General features: G+C 43.1%; 1 protein-coding gene across 2 annotated transcripts; it reads right to left on the bottom strand.

Annotated features, from left to right (window-relative positions):
* Nucleotides 1-1,837: 1,837 nt before the first annotated feature.
* LOC109903712 (zinc transporter 2) lies at nucleotides 1,838-21,378 on the bottom strand. 2 transcript variants are annotated; one of them, XM_020500586.2, is made up of 9 exons: nucleotides 21,142-21,378; nucleotides 17,804-17,886; nucleotides 9,499-9,665; nucleotides 9,171-9,317; nucleotides 8,374-8,527; nucleotides 7,216-7,573; nucleotides 5,256-5,361; nucleotides 4,825-4,959; nucleotides 1,838-4,549 (listed from the first exon to the last, which is right to left on the bottom strand). In XM_020500586.2, exons 2-9 carry the CDS (start codon nucleotides 17,875-17,877, stop codon nucleotides 4,404-4,406), a joined length of 1,287 nt encoding a protein of 428 aa, XP_020356175.1. In that variant the 5' UTR covers nucleotides 17,878-17,886; nucleotides 21,142-21,378; the 3' UTR covers nucleotides 1,838-4,403. The 2 variants fall into 2 exon arrangements, with proteins under 2 accessions (XP_020356175.1, XP_020356177.2); XM_020500588.2 differs by lacking the exons at nucleotides 17,804-17,886; nucleotides 21,142-21,378 and adding an exon at nucleotides 17,305-17,423.
* Between the last annotated feature and the right edge of the window lie 2,953 nt (nucleotides 21,379-24,331).

Below are 24,331 nucleotides of genomic sequence, written 5' to 3'. Positions count from 1 at the left end.
TCACTTGGCTGCTGACAACTTCTTAATTTGCGAAAAAGAGTGCCGTTTAGTTCACCACGATGAATGAGTTCCAGTCTGGCTCGTCACAGGTTGTTAGATCCTAATTTCCTAGGTTATAATTTGTTTCGCACATATGAATATTGAATAACTGAGGCTTGGTGTGACACGTGGCTCTATTTTGAGGCATTTGCACAAAATATGTAGACACAATTCTGGTTCTGTTGTGTCGTGCCTGTAGTGTTTAAGTGTTTTATAACAGAATTATGAATATTCAAAGTCCATAAAGATGAAGACCAATTTCGCATCTGATACAGAATCTACACTTAACATATGCTTCCAATGACCATACCTTACCTTTACACCCTCAAGCACAGACCGAGATAAAGCACATAGTTGATAGAGAAGTTTTCTCAAATACTGTTCAATTACCATGAATTATACAAACATTGAATAAATAGGCTACTATATTTAAGAAGAGAGATTTGCTCTATGACACATATTCTAACCACTTAGAAACTTCTTAAATATAAGATAGGCTGACATTGATGACCTTGGTGTGATTTCAGGGTGTACAGTACAGTATTGGACTCAACAATGGCCAGATTGAAGGCCCCAGAGTGTTGGAAGGGAAAACTCCCAGTGAGGGGAGAGGAAACGTGAACCATATAATGACTGCTGAGGGATATCAGGCTAAATCGGATTATCTACCATACTCAGCCGTCTCGTGCTTTAATTAAAAACACTCTGATCTTGTTTCTCCAGGGTTAGGTTCAGGAGGGGCACAGTGCACAATAGTCTGCATCTCCCACTTCAACCAGGACAGTGTCTCACGTTGAAGAGGATTAAAAGAGAGAATGGACCAAGCTACAGACAAGGAGAGAGATAATATAGGAGTAGGGCTAAATTGCACGGTTCTGTGCCCCTCTGCCTCATGTGGAATCCTGTGCGAATTTCAGCCCAACAGTGACTGCCAGAGCAGCAGTTGGATAAAGGGCTTAACTTTCTCTGTGTGTTTGTCTCTGTGTGTGTGAGCTGAGTAGAGTGGGGTGCAAAGAGTGTGTGTGTGTGTGTGTGTGTGTGAGAGAGAGTAATGTAGAGCAGACAAAAGCAGGGTGCAAAGAGGATGGGGTGCACAGGAGATGGGATACTGCCAGGGGTCAGCTGATTTCAGGGAAACACAATCCATCAATCAGATGTTAAACACACACACACTGCTCTAATCTGCCGAGTCATGCTCACACAGCCCACAGAGTGGAGTGCAAATGCAGAGGTTAAATGTTGATCCACTCACACATTCTAGAGAGCTTGTGATTGCCTTGCTGAAATGGTTTGCTACAACAAAACAAGTTAGCTGTGAATTCATTATTACACAAAATAACTTAGCCTTAAAAAAACAACAAAGACCTCAAATCACTGACTCTCCCTTCCTTAATTGACTTATTCTACATGTTTCGAATACCCCCTAATAGCTTTCAGTACACAAACTGAACCTTCCCCCTGTGTACATTTGATCAATTCATGTTATCAGGGTCTGATTTTCGACAGACTGATTGAAGTCTCCCTTTAAGGGAGGGTGAGGCCAAACCAGAGATGTGTATATGATACTGGGTCAGTAACACTAAGGGACCCTTGAGACCCAAGATGGCTGATCCATTGCATTGACGGCCTACAGCTGCACCAGACTGGCTGAAGGTCGAGGAGGGGACAGGGAAATGAAAAGGCAAATGAAAAGGGAAATGAAAAGGGATCAAGGTGTGCAATGGATCCACTGAGTGCTGTGTTGGTGAGCAACCCGTATCCTTATCAGGAACTATAGCAGAAGGCAAAAGGGCAAACATGATTATTGACAACAGTAGATTTTATTCAAATCAGTATTTTAAATATAAGGACGGTTTTGTTCTCTTAATTATTAGCATCTAATACCGTGCGGTTTCATCTAATGTTCTTTAAACGATACAGTGACCAGCATTTCAATATAGACACTTAAACCATTAAGCACTCAAATTACATTATAATATGTGGACTTACAGTAAGACAAAAACATATAGAAATATAATTCATGGTGCAACACTTTCTTGTGACTATAGAATGACCACCTCAGCTTTCAGAGATAAACAAACTAACCACAACAAAAGGGGTAAAATACAAAGCAGGATCAGTGAGTTAGCCAGCTATCTTTGATAAACAACTCCAAATAACTTATTGATTTTCCTGGTTCATTAAGAAATGTAAATTTAGATATGTGTTTTTGGTTGTTGAGTCATTTTGGGGGGGGCGGGGTAAAGGATCTAAACTTGTAATCATGGTCGAATTATTAAAAACTCTCCAACCTATGGCAAAATGTGTCGCTGTAAAACTGCTACATTTCTTCTCCACCCCATGACAAAATGAGTAGAATTGCAAGAAATGTGTTATAAAATTGCTAAATCTTCTCTACACCCCATGGCAGAATGTGTAGAATTGCGGGAAATTAACTCTATCTTAACAAACCTAACGCAATCGTCAATCTAAGCGTTGGCAGTAGCGCTATAGGTTCGAGGGTGTGTCCAAAATATTTTTGCTATTTTTACAACCACAATTATTTGCGCAGTTGCTGGCGGTGGCTCGAAAGGGCTGGGATTTGATGAATAAATAAGTTGTGGGTGTGTTGAGGCTTGACCCCTCACTGGCCAATCAGAACGTGCTCCATGGCTAAATATGTGGTTGCTTCAATTTGTGTATATACAGTCTTGTATATATTACCTTGGGATCAACTCAAATTCCAATGTTAGTCCACTATGGTTTGTTAAACAGCTTACAGAAAGAAAATAACTAAATGTAGATCCCGTATTTGCTAAACTTGAACCTGTTTGCAGTCCACATTGTTCTAAGTAATTGCTTCAATAGCATTCGCACTGATTTAGGGGCTAGGCCTACTGTAAATTGCATTATGGCTGAGCATGGACATGCCAAATGTTGTCAATAAGCAAGATTAAATTCGCACTGAAAATTATAATGAGTTTGTTTTAATAAAATTAAACAAAAAGCAAGACCTTTTTTATTTTTTTTCAACAACAATAAATGCATGTCAAATGTAATGATATCACAAAATCACCATCATAAGAAAAAAACACAACGCATTGCTGTTGAACCAGCCTTCGCTATAGTAGTCCTAGGGTAAGGGTAGTCTGTGGAGGGCTTGGATTTTTTTTTAAGAGTTTAAATGGAAAACAAGCAATTGTTACATGAAAATAACTTCTAAATACGAGGTTCACCGGTATTCACCGAGGATCTCATCTCTCCTTTCACGATGGGCACGGAGACATGTAACCTATATCACGGAGGGAGTCTTACACACGTCCAAAGCATGGCTAAAATAATGTAGGCCTGCCTACAATGCACAGACAAAAAGGGAATGTCAGCTCTTTTGCTCCTTTCAAACTTGATACAGTATTTTAATAAAGCTTGGGTGATTAAGATTTATTTCCAAGCGGTCTCACGAGCCAAACCCTTTATCGACAGTCTTGACTAGCCTACTTGATTACATTGGGCAGGACAAAAATAAAACAGCCTTCATTAAGAGGGGAGGCTATGCTTGGTTTTTAATCAAATAAAATGGGGGATACGAAGTATACAGGTACCAAATCACATCTTGTTCCATGTTCATGTGGGCAGTGTACGCGTCACGGCTGGATAGGCTGTGTTTCAGCTGTCAAAATTCATACCATAACCAACTGCGTTACCATTAAAACCAGCTTTTGATCGGTCTTAAATATCCATGCCAGTGCCGGCTGAAATTAGTACTTTGGATCATGTTTTTAAGGGCACGCCTAAAATATTTACACTCCTCCCATCTGAGCGTAAGCATGCTGATGTTAGACGGATAAATTGCCAAACCTGGCGTTAGGGTGGGAAAATGCCAGTCTGACAGTTTTCACGTGACGAAATTGCAAACTAACTTGCGTATGACACTAGCACCTCCTTAACACCAGCTGAAAATAGAGCCCTAAAACATTGAACCTGCTTTGTAGTTTACCCCTCTGGTCCAATATCCATGATTGATCAGCCAAAAGCAGAGCCTGAAGTGGACTGAAATATGTGCGGATACTCCTCCAGAGAGACACTGCACTGCAAGTTGTTCGCTGTAACATATAGTCAAAAAAAGTTGTGTTCTATTCTATTTGGAGTGCTGTTTATATTAAGGTGCCACAACGCCGCAATATTTTAGGCCGCATTCTATAAAAGGTGCAGGAACTCTAGCGGTACAAATGTGAGGTGTGAGAAATCAGTTCCAATATGTTCCTGGTCAAGTCAAGCACTCGCCAAAAGACTGTGTCCAGGCTACAACTAAATCCTGGTTAGGTAGCTTAACTTTGCCTTATTCCTCTGGGCTCCTGGCCTCTCCCATGGGCTTAAACAGGTGTCTACATTTTGGGGTCCTCACACAGACTACACCCAGGCTTCTGGTCGGCCTGCTGTTCCAGCTGTAAGGTGACTGAATGAAAGTTGTAGTTGGAGAAGCAGGTTTGGGTCATCTCCCTTAGGACTGGCTGGGCATCCACTATGTCATCTGTGGAGGGAAAGGAAATGCAACTATGATGACACTGACCAACTGACAATTTCGCAAGTCACTACGGTCTGATCAAGTCAAGTCACAAGCAGTGCACACATATAGTGGAAACAGCAGTGGCATTTCCGCAGAATGTTTCATTCTCGGGTGCATGACAAGCGGAAAAAAATGTGTCAGGGACACAATAAAGCCATCATCATCATCATCATCATCATCACATATGGGAGTTGTAACATAACAGGAGGTTACTGACAGCCTAGTCCAGCTACACTCACCTATAGCCACGTGTGCTGAGAGCACCGTCTGGTTCATAGTCAGGGCCCAGATATGGAGGCTATGGACAGACTTCACCCCCTTCACTGCCAGCAGCCGATCCCTCACCTCACCGTGCTTCACTCCAGCTGGGGTACCTGGGGAGAAATAAGAGAGGGAGGGAGGGAGGGAAAGAGAGAGAGAGAGAGAGATGGATTTCATTACACGCAAACTCACACACAGAGAGGGAGGACTGGGCACAAAAGATGGGCATCTTGGGCAACTTTTGGGCAACGCTTGTGATCATAAAAGTTTTAGACATATTGCAATCGTCAACTCTTGCACAAATCATATCCTTATGGCTGTCGTCCCTATAAGTCATTCCTCGTCTACAATAAGACGTCTACTTTGACATAATCCCGAAACAGGGACGATAGAGAACTCCCTGTATTACCTTCCATGAGGACAAGCAGGATGTCTCTCATAATGGTGATGGTGGTTCCCAGGACAAACATGGAAAACAGGAACGTACAGATCGGGTCAGCTATCTTATACTCAGGCTGTGGGAAACAAAGAGAAAGCGAGAGTAAGGACCGTAATCATTACATTGTCATTGCATGATCTATTTTCCACCCAATATATTTAACTTTAGTTAAGACATACTTGTGGTAAAACATACATCTCGATCTCACGTTATAGAAACACATGAACGTTTGTGCTTGTACAGCATCACAAAAGGGATCATTCTATTGAGGATTGCCTGCTAGCAATATCAGTTTAAAAAAATACATCAATCTCTAGTTTTGGAGTTACCTTTGAGAACATGACGCAGTAGATTTCAGTGCCTACGGAGGTGCATGCTCAGCACATGAAGATTTTGAGAGATTATCACACACAGGAAGGAAGGGGGGGGGGGGGGGGGGGGTGTAAAAGTCACACTGGACTTACTGTGAAATTAACAGTAAACTACTGTAACAGAGCGGTCCATTGTGTACTGCAATGATACTTAATTAATTTGTCGAGAGTGTCATTTTTGCAGCCTCGGCATGGGGCACAAGGCAATAAATGACTAAGTGGATAAAGTCAACCATTTATAATACAGTAAATTGCCGCTAACTAGAAGTTATATGATCTTCCATCAATTACTGATTGATTCTTTCAATTATTGAAATCCCATTGTGTTTTGCTGAGAGTTTTCAATAGTATTTATGTACAATTTATGCAAATTCAAAAAGACTTTAACTTAATCTATGAAATTAGACTAATAACCTAACATTGTCGGGGCTCTATTTGGGCCACTCTTTGAGTATGTGACATATTGTATGTTTCATTCTAATGCAATGAGTATTCAGCTATCTAAATGACCAGATCAAAAGGACATCTTACGAAAGCCAGGAAGAGTGTGTCAACACGAACATCCGCCTCATCCTTATCTAACATGCCCATTGTGCCTCAGTCCTATCTTCTCACCCCATCGCCCTCTCCACCCCAGTTGACCACTACCTCCCCCATCACCCCAGTTGACCACTACCTCCCCCATCACCCCAGTTGACCACTACCTCCCCATCACCCCAGTTGACCACTACCTCCCCATCACCCCAGTTGACCACTACCTCCCCATCACCCCAGTTGGCTACTACCTCCCCCATCACCCCAGTTGACTACTTCCTCCCACATGACCCCAGTTGACCACTACCTCCCTCATCACCCCAGTTGACCACTACCTCCCTCATCACCCCAGTTGACCACTACCTCCCTCATCACCCCAGTTGACCACTACCTCCCCATCACCCCAGTTGACCACTACCTCCCCATCACCCCAGTTGACCACTACCTCCCCATCACCCCAGTTGGCTACTACCTCCCCCATCACCCCAGTTGACTACTTCCTCCCACATGACCCCAGTTGACCACTACCTCCCTCATCACCCCAGTTGACCACTACCTCCCTCATCACCCCAGTTGACCACTACCTCCCTCATCACCCCAGTTGACCACTACCTCCCCATCATCCCAGTTGAGCACTACCTCCCCATCACCCCAGTTGGCCACTACCTCCCAAATGACCACTACCTCCCACGTCACCCCAGTTGACCACTACCTCCCACATAACCCCAGTTGACCACTACCTCCCCTGTCACCCCAGTTGATCACCATCTCCCCCGTCACCCCAGTTGACCACTACCTCCATGACCACAGTTGACCACTACCTCTCACATGACCCCAGTTGACCACTACCTCCCACATGACCCCAGTTGACCACTACCTCCCACATGACCCCAGTTGACCACTACCTCCCCCATGACCCCAGTTGACCACTACCTCCCCCATGACCCCAGTTGACCACTACCTCCCCCATGACCCCAGTTGATCACCATCTCCCACGTCATCCCAGTTGATCTCTGACCACTGACCTTAAAGAAGATGATGATGGCGCTGACCAGCACGCTGATGCTCTGGAGCAGGTCTCCCACGACATGCACGAAGGCAGCGCGCACGCTGGCATTGGCCTGAGGTCGTGACCCCGCCGACTTCTGCTGCTGACCGTCCACCCCATTGTGCTGTTCCACGTCGCCATTTCCATGGGAATGGTTTTCTTGGTTACCGTTACTGTGCGAGTGGCTGCTCTTGTGGTTGTGCCCATGCCCATTGCCCGCCGCGTGGCTGTGCCCATGCTTGCTCTTGTCGTTAGTGCTGTGGCTGTGGCCGTGCCCACTGCTGAGGCCCCCGTGGCTGTGCCCATGCCCAGACTGGTGCAGGGTGAAAGCCATACTGCCCACAGGACATTCAGAAAGACATAACATATTAAAAGCCTTGTTATTAGGCATTATAAATGCTCATATATGCTTACAACACATTATAAAACATTATACATGGATGCTTCCTGCTGTCGAAGATGTCTGTAGGCTGTTTACGTGACAATACCTGTATATCTACTTGCTACTGTTGAGTAACACTGCTCTACAGACTGTCAGTAACATTTCAACTAACTATCTACTAACCATAACCCTAGCTCTAGCTCTAACCCTAATGTTAACCCTTGACCTTATTCTAAACCAAACCCTAACAGTAACCTTAGCAAGCAGTTGCTTATTAACAGACAGTTTGCTGATAGTATGACCATCTGTAGAGCATCTACAGATGGAAAATCGAAACTATCCAAATAAAGTGTGACCTACTGTGGTTTGATTTTCACTTGTGAATCACCAATATCTAGCCCTAACAGGGAACCATTAACAACCCAGAAATACTACTTACAGGGACTAAAGCCCACGGAAATCCACATCACTTTCTCAGCTTGTCTGTCATCCGTAGTCGTCAATCGTAAACACTACATTAGTCATGGTCACAGCAGACTACGTCAATTCCAAAGATGAAGTCAATTCATGAATGGAATTGAATTGAATTTAAAATTCAATTCAAACGAAATTATATTTCAATTCAGATATTGTGAACTTCAATTCAGGAAGTGAATTTCAGCTAAGCCACTGAATTGAAAAGGAAGTGACCCCAGCCCTGTTGACCGTGACAGCCCGAACGAATGGGCTGCGTTTTGGCGTCGGTGGACTCACATGATGTTTGCCAGCACAGCGCAGCCTGAAGTAATGAGCATGATGGTCCCCTCGATCTCATAATTATCGCTGATGAGGCGCTGCACAGCCAGGTAAACCAGCACACCTGTCACCAGCCAGATGGTCACCACCGAGAGGAGAGCACCCAAGATCTCTAGAGGATAGAGGGAGAGGGGACACACAGGAGAGGAGAGAAAGAGAACACGTGACGTTTTAATCAGAGACCATAGTGAGAGAAATGTGATGGGACAGATATATTACAGTAAAGAGCTGCAGAAAAACCCATTTCATATTGCCAGCAGTGCCCGGCACAACCATGCAGTGCCAAACGTACCACATAGTGAGAGCCAAGAGGAAAAGGTCTCCAATTAGAGACACAGGTAGCCTAGTTTTACAAAACTCTAGTTGAAACGTGAATCATTGTCCTATGCACAAATATTCGCCTGAACGGGAATCGATGCATCTAATGGTATCTGATTTTTTTAAGTATCTACTGTCCGGTTCCTATTGTAAAGGCCATGATACATAAATCACAATGCTACAAACAACCGTAGGAATGCTATTCTATAAACACATTAAATTACTCCACTTCAACTTACTTGTTCCTGAAAGAGTATAAAGCTCACGCATTAAGTGGCTCATGAGATTGGGATACAGCATGTATTGATTATTGATGAAGATGGCAGTGATGATGAGGGTGAGCATTTTATGATAATGATGATCATGATTAAGATGAAGGTGATGATGATGATAAAGACAAATAATGACGATGATGATGATGAGGCTGATGATCTCACCTGCACGATGCCAGCCATAGCTGAGTGTGCGTGTGGCGGGTCTGGACGAGAGCCACAGAGACACCAGGCTGATGATGAAGCTGGCGAAGTCTACCAGCAGGTGGGCGGCGTCTGTCATCACCGCCAGACTCCCCGCAAAGTAACCACCTACAGGCAGAGAAAGGGAGAGCGAGAGAGGAGTGAGAGAGAGCGAGAGAGAGCGAGGAGTATGTCACTAACGACTAACCAACTAACTGACTGACTGTTGACTGCCTGACTGAGAGACACAGACTCACTGACTAACTAATTGACAGGCTAGCCAATAGTCATGTATCATTTGACCCCTCACCCAGGATCTCTCCGATCATGAAGACCAAGCAGACAGCCGAGACCACGTAGAGCCTCTTCCTGGCCAACTGCTTCTCCCGCTCCCTGTCTTCCGTAGCTTGGCTGTTGTCATGGCAATGCTTGATGTTGCTGTCTTTCTCCTTCTGCATTATCCCATCTGTGGACACACTGTGGGGGGGACAGGAAAAGAAGACAGGCATATGGATTATCCAAAAATTGAGGTGGAGAGGGGGATGAAAAGGGGAATGGGTGGGAAGACAAGAGAGATGGACGTCGTGAAATTCATCCAAGAGGGAGGAGGAGAAGGGGGGACAGAACGCAGAGACTGAGGTAGAGCCTGTAAGAATGGCTGTCCCTCTCGTGTTGTGCCCAGAAAGACCAGACAAGCGAGATGGATGTCATGAAAGTCGTCCAAGAATTAGAAGGAGGAGGAGGAGGGGGAATGGAAAGAAGAGAGAAAGACTGAGGCTGAGCAGAGTTTGTATGAAAGGATGTCTCTCTCGTGTTGTGCCCGCCTTGTGTGCCGTTACTTGTTGCATTCAGGCACTTCCACAGCTCAAAATGAATTCTCAGTATTCTACACATTTTGCCATTGGGGCAAAGAGAAACATATGCAGCTTTATAGCTAATCTCATGCTATTCTACACATTTTGCCATGAGGCTGAGAGAAAATGTTGCTGATTTAAAGCTAATTTCCTGCTATTCCACACATTGCCATGAGGCAGAGCGGAAAAAAAAAAACGCCAGTTTGTTCATTAACAGTGTAGTGTTAGGGGTTTTCTTTCTCAAAATGGAAATTCTACATCCATTATGTTAATGACATTGTCTGTGATGTTAATTACATTGTATGCATTAAGCAGGACATACTTATCTTTTAGTAATAGGTTTCTGTCTGTAGTATTTTTAAGTTAGTGAGCGTCGTTAAAACTGTAATAATGTTGTATGTTGTGGTTACAATCCGTAGCATTCCCAGTGCCTCAAGTGTTTTTACTGTCTGCCATAAAGTCAACTGTTGACCCCCTCTTTCCAACACCCCAGGGCGAATACTACCCAAATTAAGTCACCAAATACAGTCAGTAGCATATACAGTCCACCTCTGTTTGGCCTGTTTGGTACATGAAAGGACACCCCTCAGGAAAACCAGGTTGGTAGGGGGCCTTATAGCTCCAATGTCGACAATTTACATTATCTGGGTTATATCCATAACTAGAGGCCTTATGAGAGACATAAATTGGTACCTTGGGGTCATTGGGAACTTTTATTTTGCTTGATCCATGTACTACTGATAGTGGTGTAACCGTAGTTTAACCATCATAGTGGGAAATACAGTTTCACTGACACTGTTACTTTTCAAAGTAATAATTCCCTAAATCTCGATGCAGAGTCGCAGTGGAAAGATAAAGACAAGACAGATGCGTGCTGTGTTTTACTCTGAAGCCTGAAGGTTGATTTTATTATTAGTTTTAAAGCAGTTGTGTGTACTGTTCACGTGAACGGAGAATGTTGAATCCCAACGAATCAGTCCCGGATGCTCGTGTTGCAATAAGCAAAGAAGAAAAAAGAGCAGTGACAGCCACTGCTGGCGGAGGAGCTGACGAACTGGAAAAGCCTCCCGCTTCATTTAAGTCTCATGTATGGGAGCATTTTGGCTTCCCTGTCAAATATGATGACGGAAGAAGGGTGGTGGACAACACCATTACGGTGTGTAGGCTTAGTGCCACAAGAAAGCCGTATGATCATGGAAATACATTGAGCATGGCCACACATTTAAAGCGCCATCACCCTGGTGTGTCAGTGACGGGAGACAACTCAGCCAAGAGACAACAACTTCTCACCGCGGCATTTAAGCAGCCCTTTGCTACAGAATCAGACCGGGCTGAAGCCATCACCAAATCTATTGGAATGTTTATCGCTGCAGAGATGAGGCCATACTCTGTTGTAGAAAATAAAGGGTTTAAAAATATGGTGAAAGTGTTTGAGCCACGCTACGAAATCCCCTGGCGCACCCACTATTGCCCAATAGCAATATCCCAATCACTGCAGATAATGCCAAGAAGCAAGTAAATGCAGTGATAGAAGATGGACTGGGGCCACAGATAGCTTGCTTTGCACGTGTGGTCAATTTAGCATCCCAAATGGGAATCTCAGGTCACCAGATGAACCGCCTCCTTGGGAGGATCAGGAAGGTGGTTTCCTTTTTCCCCTGAAGCACAACAGCCGCTCGTGTGCTTAAGACCAAGCACGAAATGCTACAACTACCGACCCACAAGCTCATACACGATGTCACAACAAGATGGAACTCCACTTATGACATGTTGGAGCACCATCTTGAGCAGCAGGCAGCTGTATACTCTGCACTGACAGACAAGACACTGAAAAAAATATAAAGACATCGTCACCTTGTCTGATGATGACGCGAAAGTGGCAGAGGAGGTCCTCCAGGTGCTCAAATCCCTCAAAACGGTTGCAATTCTATTGAGCACTGAAACTGCACCGTTTGTGTCCATGATCCTACCTCTGAAAACAAGGATTCTACAATCCATGGCCCCAAGTGAGGAAGACAGCACCATCACTAGAGATGTCAAGGCTGCCATTGTAGAGGACCTGAACCCCAGATACCCCCCTAATGTACAGGACTACCTTCATAGAGCTACTGCACTGGATCCAAGGTTCAAGTCCCTGTCTCACCTAGACACTGCCCAACACCGGAGGACATACAGTGATCTCACCACTGAGACTGTGGCCACTGAAGAGGTCAAAAAAAGAGTGAATTACTTAAATAATAAATATAGTGCAGTCTAATCTTAGTCTATGCAATTAGAATCATCAATTTCTGATTTGGAATAATAATGGCTTTTATTAAATGTTATTGCCACAATTATAGTTCTATGAAATATGAAAATAAATAATTATTTAGTTTAATAGATCAAGTTATTTTTTTCTGTAATGTCAAGCCACAGAGCCGACGGGGGCAGACTCCGAGGCATCTCCTCCACAAAATAATTTGTCCATGATGAAGCTTTTTGGGGACAAAAGTTTGCCAACACCATCAAAGAGGAGATGGCATCCTACAAGGCAGCAAGCGGCATTCCAGTGGATGGTGATCCACTGGCATGGTGGAAAAACAATGAGTGTGAATACCCTCACATTGCCATGATGGCAAGATGCTACCTGGCTGTGCCTGGCACAGCAGTTCCTAGCGAGAGGGTGTGTCGCAAAGCTAACTAAAAAGCAGCATTCCCCAAGAGAGGATGACTTTCATTTTAGCAGTGATAAATTCATGAATTTCTTTGAGGAAAAGATTATGATTATTAGAAAGCAAATTACGGACTCCTCTTTAAACCTGCGTATTCCTCCAAACCTCAGTCCTGAGTCTGCACAACTCTGCCAGGACCTAGGATCAAGAGAGACGCTCAAGTGTTTTAGTACTATATCTCTTGACACAATGATGAAAATAATCATGGCCTCTAAACCTTCAAGCTGCATACTGGACCCTATTCCAACTAAACTACTGAAAGAGCTGCTTCCTGTGCTTGGCCCTCCTATGTTGAACATAATAAACGGCTCTCTATCCACTGGATGTGTACCAAACTCACTAAAAGTGGCAGTAATAAAGCCTCTCTTGAAAAAGGCAAACCTTGACCCAGAAAATATAAAAAACTATCGGCCTATATCGAATCTTCCATTCCTCTCAAAAATTTTAGAGAAGGCTGTTGCGCAGCAACTCACTGCCTTCCTGAAGACAAACAATGTATACAAAATGCTTCAGTCTGGTTTTAGACCCCATCATAGCACTGAGACGGCACTTGTGAAGGTGGTAAATGACATTTTAATGGCATCGGACCGAGGCTCTGCATCTGTCCTCGTGCTCCTAGACCTTAGTGCTGCTTTTGATACCATCGATCACCACATTCTTTTGGAGAGATTGGAAACCCAAATTGGTCTACACGGACATGTTCTGGCCTGGTTTAGATCTTATCTGTCGGAAAGATATCAGTTTGTCTCTGTGAATGGTTTGTCCTCTGACAAATCAACTGTAAATTTCGGTGTTCCTCAAGGTTCCGTTTTAGGACCACTATTGTTTTCACTATATATTTTACCTTGGGGATGTTATTCGAAAACATAATGTAAACTTTCACTGCTATGCGGATGACACACAGCTGTACATTTCAATGAAACATGGTGAAGCCCCAAAATTGCCCTCGCTAGAAGCATGTGTTTCAGACATAAGGAAGTGGATGGCTGCAAACTTTCTACTATTAAACTCGGACAAAACAGAGATGCTTGTTCTAGGTCCCAAGAAACAAAGAAATCTTCTGTTGAATCTGACAATTAATCTTAATGGTTGTACAGTCGTCTCAAATAAAACTGTGAAGGACCTCGGCGTTACTCTGGACCCTGATCTCTCTTTTGAAGAACATATCAAGACCATTTCGAGGACAGCTTTTTTTCATCTACGTAACATTGCAAAAATCAGAAACTTTCTGTCCAAAAATGATACAGAAAAATTAATCCATGCTTTTGTCACTTCTAGGTTAGACTACTGCAATGCTCTATTTTCCGGCTACCCGGATAAAGCACTAAATAAACTTCAGTTAGTGCTAAATACGGCTGCTAGAATCCTGACTAGAACCCAAAAATTTGATCATATTACTCCAGTGCTAGCCTCTCTACACTGGCTTCCTGTCAAAGCAAGGGCTGATTTCAAGGTTTTACTGCTAACCTACAAAGCATTACATGGGCTTGCTCCTACCTATCTCTCTGATTTGGTCCTGCCGTACATACCTACACGTACGCTACGGTCACAAGACGCAGGCCTCCTAATTGTCCCTAGAATTTCTAAGCAAACAGCTGGAGGCAGGGCTTTCTCCTATAGAGCTCCATTTTTATGGAACGATCTGCCTACCCATGTCAGAGACGCAAACTCGGTCTCAACCTTTAAGTCTTTACTGAAGACTCATCTCTTCAGTGGGTCATATGATTGAGTGTAGTCTGGCCCAGGAGTGGGAAGGTGAACGGAAAGGCTCTGGAGCAACGAACCGCCCTTGCTGTCTCTGCCTGGCCGGTTCCCCTCTTTCCACTGGGATTCTCTGCCTCTAACCCTATTACAGGGGCTGAGTCACTGGCTTGCTGGGGCTCTCTCATGCCGTCCCTGGAGGGGGTGCGTCACCTGAGTGGGTTGATTCACTGTTGTGGTCATCCTGTCTGGGTTGGCGCCCCCCCCCCCTTGGGTTGTGCCGTGGCGGAGATCTTTGTGGGCTATACTCAGCCTTGTCTCAGGATGGTAAGTTGGTGGTTGAAGATATCCCTCTAGTGGTGTGGGGGCTGTGCTTTGGCAAAGTGGGTGGGGTTATATCCTTCCTGTTTGGCCCTGTCCGGGGGTGTCCTCGGATGGGGCCACAGTGTCTCCTGACCCCTCCTGTCTCAGCCTCCAGTATTTATGCTGCAGTAGTTTATGTGTCGGGGGGCTGGGGTCAGTTTGTTATATCTGGAGTACTTCTCCTGTCCTATTCGGTGTCCTGTGTGAATCTAAGTGTGCGTTCTCTAATTCTCTCCTTCTCTCTTTCTTTCTCTCTCTCGGAGGACCTGAGCCCTAGGACCATGCCCCAGGACTACCTGACATGATGACTCCTTGCTGTCCCCAGTCCACCTGGCCATGCTGCTGTTCCAGTTTCAACTGACCTGAGCCCTAGGACCATGCCCCAGGACTACCTGACATGATGACTCCTTGCTGTCCCCAGTCCACCTGGCCATGCTGCTGCTCCAGTTTCAACTTCCACCTGAGTGTGCTGCTGCTCCAGTTTCAACTGTTCTGCCTTATTATTATTCGACCATGCTGGTCATTTATGAACATTTGAACATCTTGGCCATGTTCTGTTATAATCTCCACCCAGCACAGCCAGAAGAGGACTGGCCACCCCACATAGCCTGGTTCCTCTCTAGGTTTCTTCCTAGGTATTGGCCTTTCTAGGGAGTTTTTCCTAGCCACTGTGCTTCTACACCTGCATTGCTTGCTGTTTGGGGTTTTAGGCTGGGTTTCTGTACAGCACTTTGAGATATCAGCTGATGTACGAAGGGCTATATAAATAAATTTGATTTGATTTGATTCTCCACGGCAGGGGACATAGTGACTGCAGAGGTCTACCCTCTCCCCAGACAATGTAGACACCCTCATCTTTTTGGAAAATAATGTGAAGTTATAAGCTCAGGTCTGCTTTGCTTTCTTTCTTTTTTTTACATTTCTTTTTGATGATGTGGACACGGGCCATTTTTAAAATTCACTATTGTTCAAAGGAAGAAGGTATCATGCATTATATTGCACTTTAATTTAACAATTGAGTATTGAATAATTTATTTTAAGATTTTATTTAAACATTGAAAAGTTCCTTGCTTTAAGTGTTCTTGAAGTAATAAAAATGGAAAGCAGAGTTATATTTGTTTCCCTTCTTCTTTTTTTTTTGCTAATCTGAAAAATGATCCGATCCGTGACTCAAAACCGTGATTCGAACCGTGAGTTTTGTGATCCGTTGCACCACTAACTACTGAACACTGAACCAGTTGCATCTGTTCTTCTACACCTGCATTGCTTGCTGTTTGGGGTTTTAGGCTGGGTTTCTGTACAGCACTTTGAGATATCAGCTGATGTACGAAGGGCTATATAAATAAATTTGATTTGATTTGATCTGTTAAGCTAACTGACTGTGTTCAACCTTGTAGCTCCTGGACTATCCTTCCTTTAAATCCCCCACCCAGGGACCAGATAATGGATGTGATGGGAGAGTAGTGTTGGGGAGGAGTGAACTACAGTACATGTAGTTCAACTAGTAATTGAAATACATTTTGCAGTAGCTTGGCAGTAGTTGAGCTTAACTTCAAATCTTGGTAGTGTTTTAAGTAGTAAATTACTTATTTTCCATGTAGCAGTCTAGCTAACTACCGGAACTAGACACTAGTTTTTTTTGCCAAAATGTGCCAAAAAATATGTGTGAAGTAGGTAAGAATTTCCTTTCTTTTTGGGCAACAGACCTGCCCAATTTTCACTTGAAACATAGTTTTTGTGTTTAATAGGCCAAATTACACATTCTGTTAATATCTGACTCCCGATTAATCTGTTTTTGCCAATTTTAATCTGACATTTCAGATTTAGATATGATCATTTATCACAAATGAGTTTGGATGTGGTGAACTACCTTTTCAAAGTTACTTTAGCAATCAGCAGTAGAAACTATTTAAAAAAAAAGCTTCTTCCTCACTCACCCCTGATATGGTAAAAAGCTGAGGGTTGAGGCTGGAGAAATGTAAACACTCAAATTCAGGACTGACCATCAATGATATCAAAATTATAGCTTTAACCATGATTTGAGGCTATGTAGTGTGTGTTTACATTTACTTTGTTTACAAACATTGGAGTAAAACAAGTTTATATGTTGGATTATGATGGGGGTATGACAGTTGAACTAAGCTCATTAGGCATTTATAAATTATATTCTTCAATAATCAACACTGTGGGAGTGATACCGCCAGATTTGGTGTGGATGCTATTAAATAACTAAAGATACCGTGCACTCTAAGCATGACAATTAGCCCTAAATTAAGTTTAACATCGCAGAAGGAGCGTGAACTGACTGCTGAACTCCTGTCATACTTACTGCAGAGCAATTGCAAACCTAAAATTGGAACCCGTGCGCAAAAAGTTTTTTACGCATGACTGGAGCAAGGGTAATAGCCTATCTTAGATGATTAAAAAACGGCGTTTTATTCAATAAATGAACGATGGCAATTAAAATAATATGTCAACGAAACTCACCATGAGCGCTCAACACCCTCCTCGTTCAGCATTGACATCAGCCAAACCTTATTTTCCAACGTCACAAGTTTCAAGAGAGGGGGATTCTCGTGTTCTTGACCCTCCAATTTTGTTCACCCCTAAAGCTAGCACAGAACTAGAACCGTGTGTAAAAGTTTGTAGACTATAAATCAGCCAGCCTAGCAGGAGCCCAGGCTGAGTTTGAGTACAGAGAACGCCTAAAAATGTGAACTCATGGCTGTCTGCTGTATATAAAACATTAAAACAAAATGTCAAAATAATGTGACTGCGTATGAAATGTGATAACTAGGACTAATCGTTCATTAGCACAATAAAATAATAATATCGTCCTATACATGTGGATATGGTTCAAGTGACAGAAACATCAACTCATCATCAAGTTGCTCAAGTTGTTTTCAGATATCATAAATGTAAATGACAACATTCAAAACAACAGCCTGACACTTTAAATACACAATAAATAAACGGAATACTTTACCTTTCCATGGTGATGCTATACATGGTGCCTTTCTCCGTGACCAGTTGAGTTTTCTCTGTGTCGTTTCTGAACATGATTTCGTGCTTCAGGGATGACCGTAAACAAATAAAACTAGTTACACTATTAACCCCCAGCCAATATATTTAGACGGAGAAATTAAAACAGAAGACAAAATATAAATGCACTCAAAAATATCTATATTTTTAAATTGACTAATGTAAACTATATGTTTTCAGCGTTATCATCATCTAAATAGATATCATCTCACAAAAGAGGGTAAGTTCCACGCATCATTGCTTGAGTGACTATGCAAGCAGTGTTAGTATTTGAAGCCTTGTGACCACGCACCGTGTGCAAATTTAGCCGCTTGCAGCACCTTTGGGCAAAAGTGTTTTATTCAGGGAGAGGGTGGGAATTTTAATAAGAGAGCTTCTGTTTCGAAAAAGTCATATTCCTTAAAATAAGGTTTGCTTCTAATCTTAGGAATGTAGGCCGCCCAAATTGAACATGAAGGAAAATATGGATTATTTTATTACAACCGAATCCTCAGCTTTCGCATTTAGCATCCCGAGTGGCACAGCGTTCTAAGGCACTGTGCTAGAGGCATCACTATGGGATGTCCTTGTCCCATTGCGCTCTAGCGACTCCTTGTGGTGTGCCGGGCGCATGCACGCTGACTTCGGTCACCAGTTGTATGGTGTTTCCTCGACACATTGGTGTGGCTGGTTAAGGGCTTGGCAGAGACATGTTTCAGATGACGTATGGCTCTTGACCTTTGCCTCTACCGAGTCCGTACAGTAGTTGCAGCAATGGGACAAGACTGTAATGACCAATTGGATATCATGAAATTAGGGAGAAAAAAAGGGTAAAAAGTACAAAACAGAAGCAATACTCACCCTCCATTTGGCAAGTCTGACCATAATTATCTCCATCCCCCTGATTCTTGCTTACAAGCAAAAACTCAAACAGGAAGTACCAGTGACGCACTCAATACGGAAGTGGTCCGATTAAGCGGATGCTAAACCACAGGAGCGTTTTGCTAGCACAGACCCGGATTCATCCGATAACATTGAGGAGTTTACCACATCAGTCACTGGCTTCATTAATAAGTGCTCAACGACATCGTCCTCACAGTGACCGTACGTACATATGCCAATCAGAAGCCATGGATTACAGGCAACATCTGAAATGAACTAAAGGCTAGAGTTGCCGCTTCCAAAGAGCAAGACACTAACCCAGACACTTATAAGAAATCCTGCTACGACCTCTGACGAGCAATCACAGTCAAAACGTCAATACAGGACTAAGATTGAATTTTACTAAGCCGGCTCTGAAGCTCGTCAGATGTGGCAGGGCTTGCAAACTATCACGGATTACGAAGGGATAACCCAGCCGCAAGCTGCCCAGTGACACAAGCCTTTCAGGCCAGCGAAATTCCTTCTTTGTTCACTTCAAGGCAAGCAACACTGAACCATGTATGTGAGCACCAGCTGTTCCGGCCAACTGTGTGAACTCTTTCTCCGTAGCTGATGTGTGTAAGACCTTTAAACAAGTTAACATTCACAAGGCAGCGGGGCCAGACGGATTACCAGGATGCGTACATAGAGCATGCGCTGACCAGCTAGCAAATGTCCTCAATGACATTTTCCAACCACCAAGACACTTCCGAGAGCTGGCTGCCCGGACAAACTGAGCAATCGGGGGAGAAGGGCCTTGGTCAGGGAGGTGACCAATAACCCGATGGTCACTCTGACAGAGCTCCAGAGTTCCTCTGTGGAGATGGGAGAATCTTCCAGAATGACAACCATCTCTGCAGCACTCCACCAATTAGGCCTTTGTGGTAGAGTGGCCAGACGGAAGCCACTCCTCAAATTAAAATGTGTAAATTGATAGAGTGAAAACTGTTAGGGATCTAACCATAGAGATGAATGGGTTTGTGGCTAAGCTAGGCTAGGCTAGCCAATATAATAACTTTTGACAAAATGGTGCCTGCTAATGTTCTGATATAGCTCCTCTAATATAATATTGTGATTACTTTCGGTATTTGTTTCAATTGTCCATTGTTGATATAGTCCCAAAACTTTTAGTATGTCAGCAATCAAGTTTTCAAGATATGTAACTTTCAAAATACAGACATTTGGCCCCTATGATATGTTTTGTATCATATGATGCAAAACGCAGCATCATATGATGCAAAATGCATCATACAGGACAGATTTCTCCTACATGTGGCAACCACTTATCGGATTCCGGGTCACGGAGGAGACGGGGATGGAGGAGTCGAGGAGAGGACAGATTTTTACCCAATGGAGAATTTCACCATGGTTAGGTTTGAATCGGGATGTGGACATCAACCTGGGGTTAGGGTTGTGGTTACTGCATGGGTTAGGGTTGCACAGGGATGTGGACATGAAGCCAGGGTTAGGGATAGTGTTAGAGTTAGAGTTAGGGTTAGGGTTGCACAGGGATGTGGACATGAAGCCAGGGTTAGGGATAGTGTTAGAGTTAGGGTTAGGGTTGAACTGGGTCACGGACACGAAGCTAGGGTTAAGATTACTGCTGTAAGTACAGTGTAATAATAATGAGTCATTACAAACAAGAAAGTATGACATAAGCTTATAGATCCTTTTCAAAGCATCCGTATACATTGTAGGGTCGGAAATGATTGACACCCTTGATAAAGACGAGCAATAATTACTATATAAAATGAATAAATCAAATAATGAGCTATATAGTATGCAAAAGAAAACATCGGGAAATGTTACTATTTTGTACTAATGCAATTGCTCAGAGAAAGAGATTTTGTTTAACAATTACAAAATCTCAAAAAGGTAGGAGTGAAACTTATTGACACCCTTCAAGATTCTCATCAATAAATTAGTCAAACGTTTAGTATTTTGGTCCCACATTCCTAGCAGGCAATGACCACATGAAGCTTGTGACCACAGACTTGTTGGATGCATTGCAGTTCATTTTGCTTGTGTTTAAGAAAATGTTGTGCCTTTAATAAATTAATGGCAAATACAGTATTGTGCCATTTTGGAGACACTTTTATTGTAAATAAGAATAGAATATGTTACCAAACACTTTAATGTGGATGCTACCATGATTACAGATCATTCTTAATTAATCATAAATAATGATGAGTGACAAAGTTACAGGGTCAAAGGTCATACTCCCAAGACATGCTAACCTACCCTGTTATTGGTAAATGTGTGATATATAAAGCCTTTATAAATTGAAGTTAGTTTAATGAAGTGGGACCAGAACTTTTCTTTCCCGGCGTGTAAAGCAGGAAATGACCAAAAGGTGGTGATAAGACTCTTCGGCACTCTCACCAAGCCAGCGTTTGGCAGTCTGCAGCAGGACTCTGCTCCTCAGGGTCCTGGTTCATTTCTGTCAGATCAGCTGGAGAACCGGCGTCTTCTTAACAGTTCACTAGATCTTGTTCACCAAGTGCAGGACCACAGCTTTAGTTTAATCAAACAGAAACCCCTTATATCCTGTAAAACTGTAGGCTATCACGTTAAACTGTATTTGTTCTGTAAGAGTCCAGAACGGAGTGAAGCAACAAATGATGTTGGCAACTCGTGTGGCCTAACACATTCCACTCATTTGAGGGCATGGGGGTGGGTTTCAATGTGGTTCAGTGACTTGCAATAGCTTAGTTCCTCATATTACGCAATATGTCACTGGTTATCTCACATTCACATTGCAGTGACATTAGTACAAAACCTACCATCCTTATCAAGAGGTTGTTGCCTCTTGGTGTAATGGCTAAAATATGTTAGACTGAGAGTCACAGGTATCCTGAGTTCGAACCTGGTCAGGCTACATGTGGCTACACATGTACACATCTACACACAGGCTACAGTACATGTGTCAGGAATGGGATGGTCTATCATCTCGTATACAAAAAAAGCACATTTGCCTCATGTTACTCACAATATTTGTATTTATTGTTTTGGTCTGGAGATGCCTTTGTTTCTGCAATTCTAAATGTAGATGCAAACGTGTCAAAGCTATTTTAGTCAATTTGTCTGGATCTGCAGCTTTGTTTGTAGGGGTTGCTAGGTGCAGCTCAGACAACTAAGACAGAGTCTGTCTGTCTGTCTAAGTATTGAAGGGGGACAGCTTTAGGGCTTTGAGGAACAAGCCGTCCACACTAAATTATGTCCTTGTTAACAGGGGTGACATGACAACGAGCCAAGGACATTCCACAGACTACCCCGTTATCCTCAAGAGCACAATGGAGGTAACCTGGGCAACTGTCATTCTTCTCCGTTCCTTCTTTTCCTCCTCCTTCCTCTTCCTTCTCCATAGGGGGAGTGTGTGTGTGTGTGTGTGTGTTAAAAAGAGACCCCAAAATGGTAAACAAGCACGGGTCGGGCATTCAGACAATGGCAAAGAGCTGACATCACTCCTGCTGCATCACACTAACACATGACTGACGCCACTCCACTGTCCCACAGAGGAGGGGGTTGAGGAAAACAGAGGAGAACCTCTTTAAGTTTCCAGTCCAGTGCAGAACTACCACTGACACGAGAGAGGACACGAGGAAGTGGGAGTAGTGAAGCAGAAAGAGAAGAATTCTCCAGACAACGCTGTATCTTGCTACAGCCGAGAGAAGCTTAGACCAAACATAGAATACTGATTGATTTTCAGCCCAGATTGTAGAACTTGAAGCCTATCATGATGGAAGTGGTCCTGACTAGACTGAGAGACTTCTCCTCTAAGGACGCCACCTTTGATGCCTGTAAGTCAACTGGGCCCGTTGTGTCCGGCGACCCACGGACCATTAGAGACCCCTGCCCAGAGGAAGGGCTCCGGATGACGGGCTGCATGGCCGGAGTACAAAGCAGCAGCACCTACAAACTGGACATTGAGAGTGCACTGGCATGGCTGCGCAGGGAACTGGTAAGACTGGACAAATGACTGAAGTCTTTGGTTGTGATAAAGTCTCTCTAGAACTGATCAAATTTGTAATCTGTCTATGAGCTTGAGTAAAAAGATACTCAGCTAAATGTACTGTATTTGAATGTATTGATGTGTTTTGTATTTGCAACAGAAATACACATTTGTATTTGAAAATTGTAGAGGACAATTTGATCTTTCCTGTATGTTAACAGATGATAATGGAAATTGGATTGCAATTATTCATCACTTTTACTGTGAGTTACTGTGAGACTCCAGGGTGATCTTGTCTTTCATTACTTTATATTTGTAGAGAAAGATGACATGTTCAAATTATTCTGTGCCAGATATGACTACTCAAGCCCCCAAAATAATGACCTGTGTGTTGTTTTCTGGCTCTGTGGTGCTCTGTGGAAATGGAGACATTTTTATTGGCTATTAGGGCTAAGGTCAAGCCATCTGTCACCCAATGAAATTACCTTCTTGGCCATTCAAATCGTTAGTGCGTGGGACTGTCACGTTATTGCATTCTTATAATTGAGATGGGCAGGCGATGTTACGATGTCACCTTTCCAGCTTCCATTCAATCCCCCCCCCCCTTCCCATATGGAAAATAATCATGAAAATCAAATAAGAATCTTGTATGGCAGAAGAAGATTATATGTACAAAATCCTCTTCCTGCTCCTCCTTGCGGCGGACTTTGATTCTCGTGTGTCACATTGCATGTGTCAATAACGTCAGACAGTGGTACGCGATACCTTTTGAAATTTGTATGGCCCATGTATGTGAGACCGTAGAAGGCTCAGCTTACATGTCTCTCATGTTTTTTTTTTATACAATACATACAACAGCTTGTTATTACTATGATCCAAGTGCTTTGAAACAAATTTGTCCTATGAACAGGTATGTGAGACCTCACAAGGCTTAGCTGACATGTTTCTTGTATGTTTTCTATATAATTATAGGATGCAACATCTCTGTTAGGTCTAAATGTTAATCACCCATATAAGTCAGACGTTACAAGAATATTCTATGAATCCTGTCAGTTTATTTGCTGTTATATGTCTTTACTTACAAATTACAGGTAGAACACATTGTTAACTTATTCTACATCTTTTCCTTATTGGACTAGTTGGTTAGAAATTCAAAGAGGGCCTATTGTCAATGATTAATATATCGCTTGGCATTTAGTCTTCGACCCGGCGCCTCGTCATGGAAACCAAGTGTCATGAGCACACAAAACCCACCAAATCTCAGATGGAACAGAGATACAGAGGCAAACTGGAGACTGTAGGTTACTTTACTGGTATAGCTCTGGTTTAGTTGGTTCAATAGAATCGCATAGTTGAACGGGTTCTAATTTTGGCATAACTTAGAGAATGCTGTGTAAGCTAATAGTAGTTCAGAGAGACATGTTCATTGTCAAACCAACAACAACAACAACTAAAGTAATCTAAGTCATACACTATAGGCATTGGACTACATGGGGGAACCCTTGAAACTTTATAGTACTGTATCCAGAGCGACTTACATGAGCAATTCGGGTTAAGTGCCTTGATCAAGGGCACATGGACAGGTTTTTCACCTAGTTGGCTCTGGGATTCAAACCGTCA

The sequence above is a fragment of the Oncorhynchus kisutch genome, linkage group LG14 (assembly GCF_002021735.2).
Source record: "Oncorhynchus kisutch isolate 150728-3 linkage group LG14, Okis_V2, whole genome shotgun sequence".
Classification (NCBI taxonomy): Eukaryota; Metazoa; Chordata; class Actinopteri; order Salmoniformes; family Salmonidae; genus Oncorhynchus; species Oncorhynchus kisutch.
Note: the sequence above shows the minus strand (reverse complement) of the source record. Positions and strands in the feature narration are given on the sequence as shown.

Excerpts from the sequence above, each read along its gene's own strand:
- LOC109903712 (XM_020500586.2), bottom strand. The coding sequence starts at position 17,877 with ATGTTCAGAAACGACACAGAGAAAACTCAACTGGTCACGGAGAAAGGC. Across the intron at positions 9,666-17,803 it reads TATAGCATCACCATGGAAAG|TGTGTCCACAGATGGGATAA; the intron begins GTAAAGTATTCC and ends TCCCCCCCACAG. Across the intron at positions 9,318-9,498 it reads CATGATCGGAGAGATCCTGG|GTGGTTACTTTGCGGGGAGT; the intron begins GTGAGGGGTCAA and ends CTCTGCCTGTAG.